Raw genomic sequence first — 11349 nt, 5'->3', positions numbered from 1 at the left:
TTTTGTTTTGCATGCTACACTAGTACATGTGATGCGGTCACAGGCATTCTAGAAATATCGGTGTATTCGATAACGTTCCTGATTTGTTTGTCTTTGTGCATGGTCTTCGTATCTTCTTTCGGATATAGTGTAAATGAAGTGCCAAATGCAGCCACATCAGTGAATTTGACTGCATGACGCGCTTAATCTCTTTCTAGGTTATTCCGAAGTCCAGTGACCAAGGTAGGAGGAGTTCACTGAAGAATCGGGAGATACACCCGGGACAACAACGCCAAGCTTTGCCAGACCGCTCGCCAGCATTGAACACGCTGGATGAGGCGACGAACACCGCCCCGGATGCAGCTGCACCTAAGATATCCCAGTGCAATACCGCGTCATGGTCGACGCGTCGTCTTGCCTCCCGGCAGAGACGCCTTTCCATCATTAACCAAAACAGCTCCGAGCAAGGTAACAGCGAAGAAATTCGGAACGAGGAAAGGTTGCTGCATCGCGATGATATCACAGGTGCGGGAGAAATTGCTGATGAGCTGAGACTGGCCGGAAGCGCCAAACTGAAAACTCGCAAGAAGGGTCGCCGTCTGTCAAACAGCGTAATAAAAGACCTGATATTCAGCATCAGCCCGAGAATGGCGGCCGCTGGACGCTTGAAGGCGCCGCCTGTGGGCGTGCCCGCGTGCGTAGGCGAGGGAGCGGATGCGATTACGTATTCTGCGAGCCATTTCGCGATGGACTGCGAAAGGGCCACTCAACAACCTGCTGTCGTTGAAACGAGCCCAGTGACCCTTCTGTACCGGGCACTCAGCACTGACCCGTGGTCCGCTTCTATTCCGTGCTCTGCCGAAAACGCGGTCTGGCCGCCTCCATGGAGCGGAACTTTCACGAGGCTCTCCTCGACAGACGGCTCCGATCGGATGGTAACCAACAGCAAATTTGCTGCCGGTGGTTTAGCTGCACAAAGCCACCTTCTTCGTCTGGAATCTACAGGTACAGGATACAAGTATGGAGCTGCATGCTCACGTCAGTGTCGCGAACCAGCGAAGACAATGTCCGAGGCGCTAGGGTCGACCAGCAAGAGATATCCCAATTCCGAAGCAACGCGTCTCAACCGCAATGTTCCCAACGCCGCTATTGCAGAGCAAGCAAGTGGGCTGCTCCAACGTGCGCTCCTGCAAACTGATGAGGACCCAAAAAACGAAGCCGGATTCCTGAGACCTACCGCCTCCGGAAACGATAATTTCTTGCGAGATGAGGGGCGAGTATTCAAAAAACACGCCGAAGAGGATAAATTTTATTTAGTTCGCGCTTCAGACTCTCGGTACCAAAATAAGTCTCGCGCGCAACGCATGTTGCAAACAGACGAGACGCCGACCGCACACAGAATCGACACTTGGCGTGAAAAGAAGACAGAGATTGGCGTGATCATGGGTGCCCCCAAAAGTGACATCAAAAGCACGGGGAGCACAAGAACGTTATCGTCCTGGTCGCCTACAGAAGATCACATACTATGTCGTCCATACGGGCGCTGCAGTCCTGCTGGTGTCACTTCGCAAAGCATTGCGTGTGGATATGGGTTGGTGGCCGGGAGCAGTCATCAGATCCACGACACGATGATGTCAACGCGGGCATTAAACATCGACGTAGGGTCGTCACTACACCTAAAGGGGCAGCCCACCGATAACACGGCGACATTGTTCACCCGTGAGGACGCATACTTAAGACGGACATCACTGCATGCTAATAGCCACACTGTCGTGTATCGACACTCCCATTCGAAACAACCGCCGCAAATGCGAAGCGAAACGAACTATTTTCCGACTGTAACAGCTGGCTTGGATCCGATGACTGTGCTTTGCCAAATGCCGAAAAACAAAGTCAAGTCATCGCACGGTGGATTACAGCAGTCGGTGATGCGTGTGCACGAAATACAAGCAAGAAAGACTCCGTCCCAGGCAGCTAAGGGCGTTGAATTCACCACATTGTGTAAGCCCTCGCATTCTGGGAAGCCTTCGTACGGGCCATATAATCTGACGCCACGTGTTATGACAGCTACAGCGGCGAGGGGTTCCACGATTGTACTGGATGGGATTGCTTATGATAGGGACGACGCATCACACGGTATTCAGAGTTTTGACGAAGGGCTCAAGCCAGATGTTCCTGTATGTGTGCGGGTCTCAGCGTCTCGGGACGTGGGAGTTCGTAGAGGAAGGTTACGCGAGCAGCCTACGAGAGATGGAGCGTGGCGTCCGGTACCGCGTCCGCGTACAATCTACATTTCGAAGAAGGAACGCAATGCGACAAAGGAGCAGCCATCACGGGATTCGGTTTCTCTCCCCCCAAAGCTGCCTGAAGAAGGAGCAGAGGGTGAGCAGGTCAACACGAGGAGTGAGCAATCCAAAACTGAATGCGCCATTCCGAGTGAGGATCGTGTCAAGCATAAAATGGCGCCGAATAAAACTCCGGCTGCTACAGGTGAGCGGAAGGGAGTCGAAGACATTGCAGAGGAGCAGTGTTCGCTTGCTCATCAAGCAACGCGGGCCCGTGAAACAAACGTGCAGAAAACGCCCATTGTTCAAAACAACGCTGACAGTATAGAAGCCGATAAAATTGGTATTTATTCAATGCTCCTCGAAATAAAATGTGATAGCAGCGCTACATATGATGTTCCGACATTACTGTCAGCAAGCTTAACGAAGGAAGCTGAAAAGACAGAAATATTTTATAATGAAGATCACTGTGATGAATCTGGCGCAATTATTTCGAGAAAAGATGAGCTTGGGCTTCGAGAGACTGGTCCTCCTCATTATTTGGCGGTCAGCGAACGTCAGCACGCGCACAGCGAAGCAGCCAGACCAGTGTGCAACTATGAACTGCTGGGCGGAAAGACAGTCGAATTGAACGGAGTTCGTGCTTCCGTAGTAGAAGATTCACCGTTGCCTTACGCGACATCGAGAATAGCAGGAAAGCCGGAGAGGTTGTTGTATACCGAAATCGTGGTGGCCACGGTCGTATCGCTAACTTGCCTTGTGTGGATTGCAGCAGTTTTCCCTGCGCGCCGACTTGAGCTCACACGCATACTGCATATAAATACTGGTAACGCTACAGAGCCGTCGTTTATAGCTCTAACGTTCCAAACGTTCTGGTACTCAACGGTAAGCGAAATAACTACGACGTCGACTAGCAAAGCTTCATCTAGATCTTACTATTGCTCCTCTCATTTCTGTTTAAAAGAGGCCGCGTACGTGAACTCTGTGATAAGAAGAGATGCGTCACCATGCAACAACTTTTACCAATATGCGTGTAGCAAGTGGGAAAGTAAAACGCCGTTGTCTGCCATGGGACTTGGGGTATCGACGTCTGTGGATACAGTCATAGATGAATACATGTCTTCAGACCTCAGAGACTACATTCTCCGAACGAAAAACGGCGGATCGAATTCAGCTAGGTTCATTTACAAGGCGTGTATGTCATCCTATCGCCATACTTCTGCTTTTATCAAGTCCAAAATATTTTCTGCGCTACCGGTAAAGGCGTGGCCGTTTAACGGTAACATAAATCCGCTCGAAATATGGCGGACAGCTGGTATCATGGCGCGAAAATACGGTGTTCCGGCTCTTTTAAATGTTGTCGTAGGCATTGAAAGAGCTACAAAGAATAACATGGTGGAAGTTACATTGCCTCGGCCTTTATTCTTCATCGGCGACGAGTCGCGCCCAAACGTAAAACATATGTTTAGGAATGCGATTCGCGAAGCAGCGACAGAGTTTAACCATACAACCATGGTTGCCAACTTGACAGCGCAGATCATGGCAGTATTCAAAGGCATCGCCAGGGTCAGTGACAAACCAGCGGCTTCGAGAACTTGTCGGGTGAGGAAACTCAAGCACATAGACTACAGCGTTCGAACGTTTATCACTGCCGTGTTCAACGGCGACATCAATCCGAACACGACCGTGGTCGTCGTGAACTCTGACGTGGTTCTTGGAGGGCTTGTCCGATTAACGCACAACTTGAGCGTGCAGCATTTCCTCAACTATCTCGGCTTCCGGTTACTCGTTCGGCTGGCCGTGCTACTGCCGGGACCCCTGGTGAACCTCAGGCGTCTGTTCAGCGTCGAATTCACGGGGCGAGTTGTGCGGGATGACTTGAAGTGGCTCCTTTGTATGCGTCTTGCAGAGGCTGTGGTACCTGCCTGCCTGGAAAACCTGCAGGCGAAGATGTTTGCTGAGAGGGGAGCACCTACTCTGGCCAGGTGGTTCTGGCTGCTGCAAATGGAAGATTTCTTCTCCAGAAACCTGCGCATCTGTGCGTGGATATCGGAGAAGACTCTCAGCCTTATGGAAAAGAAGATGGAACGCTACAAGTTTGTTCACGTTTCTTTCGATAAAGCCTCGAAAAATAGCGCTGGTTGTGAAAATGTGCGGAAATTGCTGGTTTCGAGAAGGCGACTGAGGAAGTCCCAGCTCGTGCCAGCCATTCTAGCTACGTGGGAGATCTATCAGGAGATGTACCTGAACCAAACAAGTCAACGACTCTTACCAAGAGATCCGGGATTCCTCTTCGAAGTACACCCCAGGTTAGTGGACAAAGCATGCTGACATCGCCTGCTGGCTGAAGCGACCAAGTTCATAACTACACAATATCTTTAATGTGTTAGCATTATGAGTGTCGCAGAGAAAAAAAAAGTGTGGGTTTGAAGTATGCGAAATGGGGTGTGAGCCCGGGCTAGATGGTATTCCATGCAGAAGTGACTAGCGCAAGAGTGGACACGGGAAACTAAAAAGGCGAGAAGGACAAGCGCTAACTTTACTTATTAAAAAAATGTATGTATATATACTTTGGCGCACTTCATCATAATCAGTTACAATCGTGCAAGTGAACATTGGCCATCACAAATAAAGAAGAACTCGCCAAGGCCGCGCCAAGGCCTAAGGCAGCCTCCCACATAAAGGCCCCAAGTATGCAAGTATCCCTAGCATTGACCGTTAAAGAATTCGCATACGTGGGTTCTGTATGTGGGAGGCCGCCTTAGGCCTTGGTGCGGCCTTGGCGAGTTCTTGTTTATTTGTGATGACCAATGTTGACTTGCAGAATTGTAACTGATTATGATCAAGTGCGCGAGATTATGTATACTTACCTTTTTGTAATAAGCATGAGTTGGAAGCTAGCGCTTGTCCTTGTTGCCTTTTTGGTGTTCCGTGTCCACTCTTTCGCTAGTCACTGAGTATGTACTCATGATGAGTATGATGATGTAGTGAGTCACTGATTATGAGTATGTAGAGATGATAATATGAAGCGTATGAATAATGCCCACACTAATTTCCCTGTTCGCAAGCGGCCAGCCAGGCCGCGACTTAGCCAGGAGAGAAACGCCGAACGAATCGTTTGACACTCGAAACGTGAACGACCTCCCAACCACGACAACGATGGTCTGAAGAAACGTCTACGGGAGTAACGCGATAGTTCACGGGGGTTGTTTGTTCATTAATAATATAGGGTCCAAGGAAGCGGCTTTCAAACTTCTCGCACAAACCGTGTGTACGAATGGGCGTCCAAAGCAGCACTTCCTCTCCAGGACGAAAGGAGACGTCGCGACGAGAGATGTCGTAACGTTGTTGCGATCTAGCTTACTGACATCTGTGTTGAAGCGAGCAGGTTGACGGCATTCCTCAAGTCTCGAGAAGAACTGTTCGGGTATACTGGCCGAGGTGTTAGTTGGGGCTTTGAAGAAAGCGGGGTCGATGGTGAATGTCACTGAACGGCCGTAAACTAGGTAGAAAGGCTAGCAACCCTTAGTTCGTTGAATAGCGGTGTCTTGAGCAAACGTAACAAAAGGGAAAACGTTGTCCCAGTTGTCGTGGTTTGGCTCGATAGACAATGATATCATATCTGTTAGTGTGCGATGAAATCGGTCTGTTAAGTCAGTTTGGGGGTGATATGCGGATGTCATCTTATGAACGGTGCCACAAGCTCCGAGTACCTCTTCGATCATTGTTGACATGAAAGTCTTGCCGCGGTCACTTAACAGTACACGAGGTGCACCATGACGCAGCACAATGGCATCCAGAAAGAAGGTGGCAACGTCTGAGGCCGAACTAGAGCGTAGAGCAGTGGTCTCTGCGTAAAGTGTGAGCTGGTCAACAGCTGTCACAATACGTCGATGACCTACCGGCGTTATGGGCAGAGGGCCGACTAGGTCTATCCCAACGATGGCAAAGGGTGTCTCGGGACATGGGATGGGTTGTAAAAGCCCAGCAGGAGGTGAAGTTGGTCGTTTCCGCCGGTGACACTGGACAGCAAGAGGCGACGTACTTGGCCACAAAGGTAGACATGCCTGGCCAAAAGAAACGGCTCCTAACGCGGTGGTATGTTTTGTGGAAACCCAAATGCCCAGCAGATGGGTCGCCGTGAAAGACTTCAAGGACTTGTGTGCGCAGCGAACGTGGAAGAACAGGTACCCAGCGGTGTCCGTCGGAGTTGTAAATGTAACGGTGTAGCATATCGTTGTCGAGCGTAAGTAGTCGCAGTTGTCGACGTAATCTGGCATTTGGCGAAAAAGTAGTTCTGCACAGGCGTTGGATAATGCTGTTGCAGTAGGGATCAGAACGTTGACACGAGGCGAGCTGAGCGATGCAATTGGAAGATAACCTGTCAGTAACCGCTAGAGGTAATAACGGGAGTGGAGACTTAGTCTCATCGTCAAGTGGCGACCAATGGAGAGATGTACTCGAATAGTGGCAGGGGGCAGCGAGAGAGAGCGGCGGCATCTTCATGCTTTTTCCCAGACTTGCAGACCACTTCAAAATCGTGATCGCGTAAGCGGACCACCCAGCGACCAAGGTGTCTAGACAAATTTTTGATTGAGGACAACCAACATAAGGCGTGGTGGTCGGTTATGACCGTGAAGTGGCGTCCATAAGGTTATGGTCGAAGTTTTTGTATGGCCCAAACTACTGCGAGGCATTCCTGCTCTGTGATCGAGTAGTTCTTTTCGGCAGCCGTTAATGCGCGGCTGGCATCGGCAACTCTCTCTCGTATGGTGGTATCATGCTATAGAAGGACAGCACCGATCCCATGGCTGCTAGCGTCTGTGTGCAGACAAGTTGGTGAGTTCTCATCGAAGTGACAGAGGACAGGGTTGGACACGCTTGAGGGCTTGGAAAGAAAGTTCGCAGTTGTCTGTCCAAGGGCAGGCAGTGCCCGACGTGAGCAGATTGTGCAGCGGCGACGCCATGGCAGCAAAATGACTGATGAAGCGGCGGAAGTAGGATGCCAGACCCCCGAAACTTCTTAATTGTTTTTGATTTTCAGGGCGAGGGAAGAGAAGCATGGCAGCAACCTTGTCGGGATCTGGTCGAACGTCACCTTTACTGATAAGGTGGCCCAACACTTCGATGTTCTTTCTGGCAAAATGGCATTTCTTTGTGTTGAGTTGGAGTCCAGCGTTGGAAATGCATGCGAAAACTTCATCCAAACGCTCAAGGTGCTGACGAAAAGTTTTAGAAAAAATAACGGTCATCTAAATAATACAGACAGGTCTTCCACTTGAGGCCACCTAAAACTGGGTCGATCATGCGTCCAAATGTTGCAGGGGCATCACATAACCCAAAGGGCGTGACGTTGAATTCGTGAAGTCCGTCTGGTGTTGCAAAGGCTGTGTTGTCCTTGTCCCCATCGTGCATGAGGATTTCCCAGTACCCGGATAGGAGGTCTAGACTCGAGAAATACTCTGCACACTGAAGGGTGCAGAATGTATTTATATATATATATATATATATATATATATATAGATATATAGTTCTACTGACGGTGGGCTGCTCCGGAGCATCATCAGTTGCACTTCGCTGCTCGAACGAAGAGGCAGGGCGTGTTTGGATTAAGGTCCAGAGCCGAAATTTTGCAATGTGTTGAACGTGGTCTAAATCACTGACCTGGGACGTCAAAGAGATGCGACGTAATACTACCGCATTTCTCTCGTATTTGTCGGTCAATGAACAAATAACTTTTTCAAAATTTTCTTAAGCTTTGGTACACTATTGTACGCAGTCGAAATGATCACACATGCTGTCGACCTTCGACAGCTACTTAAGTTAGAAGTAGGACAACGACGTATAAAAATGTAAAGATTACGCCGTGTCGCATAGCTGCATCACTGAGAAAAGAAGTTGACTTCAAACTACTCAAAGAGCGATACACATTGCTAACAGCTATATTTGCTCGATCGTATAATATAGCTCTAGTTTACGCGGCAATGTGGCACAACTTCCAATATGACCAACATAACAATCGACAGCGCCGATTTCGTGTCGAACTTCAGCGGTTTTATCAGAGTTGTGAAACATCTCTGCATCATAACAATCAGCTAAAACAAAACAAAAAATTAACCGGAGCATTTCCCAAGACGGCACTACGTAAGAATATCACATTCGTCCCTTGTCACTTTGTCATAAATAACGGTTTAGTGGAGCAACCGCTTCACGAGTGCGCGCATAACCGGATAAAATTTGTTTGTTTCAAGCCAACGCTCTCGAGGGACTCGGCATAAAAATAAAGACATTGCTGAGAGTTGAGCACGGTGGACGAATTCGGAAATGCAGCCTAATATTATGCGGCTCTCACGGTCGCAGGTTGGCAGAATCCCTGCAGACTGTGTACGTTCCCCCTGGTCTCGTCAACGCTTCTGTTCCCGAGAACAGCACGATGCTTGCCTTCCACCTTTCCCGCGTGGCCACGCGTCTCTTTCGGGCGCTGGTGCCGGTGGCAAGCGCGGAGGGCGGCCAATGCTCGGTGCCCTCGGCGCTGACGCAGCAGTCGCAGCGATCCCTTGACCGACTCCGCAAGTGTCTGGCCAAGGACGCGCAGTCGCTGCCTTCGCAGCTCCAGCCCCGAGCTTCGGACGTGTTGTGGGACGGCGAAGGGCGGGAAGGCGACGAAGCCGGGTTCGCCATACTGGCGCAGACGGCCGCCCTCGGCCTCGCCTTCGCGGCGTTCAAGGTGAGCACGCGCTATTTCGGGTATATTTGATGATCTCTCACTGGGTCTGCGACGTTGTTATTTATCCCCTAAGATTTACTTTAAATTCAATTTGTGGTTAACTAAGTTCGAAAAATTTCGTAATCTGCAGCTTGCGCTGGCGGAAGGCGGTGAGTCAACGCGTACAGTTTGTGTTGCAGTCATGACCATGGGCTCAGTGCATGGTATTCTCTAAAACTGGCGGCAGACAGTTGTAGTGCACTGCCATGCAGCTCAAGTACCGGACTTGCGGGTGTACAGGGATGCGATCGCGGTCTGTATAAAAAGCGTCCAGCCTGTACAACTTAGGAATGACCAAGGAACAGTCTTTCTTTTTTTTTTGATGCGAGCGAGTTCTCACGTGCAACTTCGAAAGCAAGGCGTAACTACACAGTAAAACTTGGATGACATATTTTTTTTCCACCGCAGTCAACGTAAGTCATTCTGGTTAACTTATGGTAATTACTTTCGCTTGAAGAAGTCTTTAATGGCTTTCTGGACCTTCGTTTCCGCAATGTCGCGGTTTGTTTCCTGTATGCGTAACGCTTTGGGCTCGTTCTTTCGTTTGTGTTCCTGGTTTTCCCTATACATGCCGCATTGCGTGCTCATAAAGTACGCGGGTCTCCGCCCGCATCACGGAAGATAAGCTTTTATACCCCCGATTTCGGACCTATAGGCCCCCATCCTGTACTCTGCAGAAATCTTCCGCGGCGGCTCAGACATTCGTATCATCCATCTCGGCGCGTTAGAGTGTTTCAGTAATCGCGCGACAGAACGAATTGCAAAATACAATAGTATTTTCTTTTCATTAAATAGAAGAAGGAGTCTCTGAGAAACCTAAAGCTGCCCTTAAGAGCAGCTTGATAGAACTCCACGACCCATTTGCATTTCGGCCAGGACTCTTCCAATATTCGTATCATACGGAAATTCGTATCAGCCTCTCTCGTATTATTGACATGTGACTGCGCTAACTATCCACCTTTGATGCCCCTCTACTGGCTGCAGGAGATGCTTCGCGTCGATCTGATCTGGCGACTGAACTTCCGGTTCGCATCCCTCGCCAACGTTTCGGCCGACCAGCTGTTTTTCCTGTACTACGCGCTCGACAACTGCGAGCGCAGCGACCGCACGCACCGCGCACACGAGTACGTCGCCTGGCGTCGACTGCCGGCCGAGCAGCGGGTCAACCTGCCCCTCCGCCAGATGGCGCACTTTGCCGAAGCCTTCGGGTGCGAACCGGGCCGGAGCGCCATGGCGCCGATGAACCGCTGCGGAGTGCTGCGGTGGCCTGCGCCCAGACCTGGCCTGTGGAACGACGGTCGACAGGCGCTCAACACCCGCGTGTAGTCATAGCTGAGTTCGAGACCAGTGGTGACTCGACTGCTTGGTGTATAATGCAGTGATCATTAATATTATTCAGCTTTATTAGGATGAATAGCTTGTTGGCCCAGGCTGTGATGAGCACTTTAGAGAACCGCTTTGGAGTCTTCACGTCTGTTTTCTTTTACCAGTACAGCGAAAGCTTGGACACTCACTGCGATCAATAATGCGCATTTTTCTATAACTACGGTTGCAAGCAAGACCTGGCTCGAGGTTACAATAAACCGTACCCTCTACCTAGAATGTCCTTAAGAACCGTTTCGTTATGTACTGCGGTAGCTTGCATCCGGAATATTCTCGAGGAACCTTGCGACAAGCAGTGTCATTTACTTGTTACGCTTGTCTTTCCGCTTATTGTTATATAAGGCATCAAAGGCTGCCGTGATAACCGCCGTTAAAAACAATTACATCTTTTCTAAATCCTATTGACAGATCAAGATGGCTATTATGTACAAGCCCTTCTTTTCTAAATAGAGCAGCCCAACTGATTAACGCGGTTGCACTTTATTTTTATTGCGATGAAGGCTTGCCCTTAATTCATAATTCTTGATGTGTATATGTGTATTACATGGGTGCTATGAGGCCTGTGTTGTGTATGAATTGAAGCAGTGTGTTGTGGAATCTGTTATGTATTCTGCGGTATTCTGCGGACACGGTAGCAGAGGCCGGCTTGCAGTAGGAAACGCGAGCGTTGCCATTGTAACCCTGGACATTTCCACATTAGGTGGTACGCATCTGCTTCCATCACTGGGACTGAGCCGTATGGATGCGTAGCAACCAGTGGTAAATGAGGCCAGTTCCACGTCGGGATCCCAACTTTTGTGAGGGCCAACTCAGCCCGAAGCCTCTTAAGCCCAACTTCGTCCAACCTAGTAAGGTGAAGGGGGAGAGGGCAGACAAACGGTGGGATAAGAGCGTGTGTGTGCTGCCGGAGAAAACTTTTGCGGGTTTGGAGGGAGT

The 11349-nt window shown here is 49.8% G+C and overlaps 1 protein-coding gene across 1 annotated transcript; it reads left to right on the top strand.

Annotated features, from left to right (window-relative positions):
- Nucleotides 1-201: 201 nt before the first annotated feature.
- On the top strand, nucleotides 202-10615 carry LOC126537755 (uncharacterized). Its single transcript, XM_050184843.3, has 3 exons — nucleotides 202-4573; nucleotides 8625-8991; nucleotides 10015-10615. Exons 1-3 carry the CDS (start codon nucleotides 627-629, stop codon nucleotides 10354-10356), a joined length of 4656 nt encoding a protein of 1551 aa, XP_050040800.3. The 5' UTR covers nucleotides 202-626; the 3' UTR covers nucleotides 10357-10615.
- The last annotated feature ends 734 nt before the right edge of the window (nucleotides 10616-11349 follow it).

Source organism: Dermacentor andersoni, chromosome 4, assembly GCF_023375885.2.
Source record: "Dermacentor andersoni chromosome 4, qqDerAnde1_hic_scaffold, whole genome shotgun sequence".
Taxonomy (NCBI): domain Eukaryota; kingdom Metazoa; phylum Arthropoda; class Arachnida; order Ixodida; family Ixodidae; genus Dermacentor; species Dermacentor andersoni.
The sequence above is the reverse complement of the archived record's forward strand: the minus strand, read 5'-3'. Positions and strand labels throughout refer to the sequence as shown.

Excerpts from the sequence above, each read along its gene's own strand:
- LOC126537755 (XM_050184843.3), top strand. The coding sequence starts at position 627 with ATGGCGGCCGCTGGACGCTTGAAGGCGCCGCCTGTGGGCGTGCCCGCG. Across the intron at positions 4,574-8,624 it reads CTCTTCGAAGTACACCCCAG|GTTGGCAGAATCCCTGCAGA; the intron begins GTTAGTGGACAA and ends TCACGGTCGCAG. Across the intron at positions 8,992-10,014 it reads TCGCCTTCGCGGCGTTCAAG|GAGATGCTTCGCGTCGATCT; the intron begins GTGAGCACGCGC and ends TACTGGCTGCAG.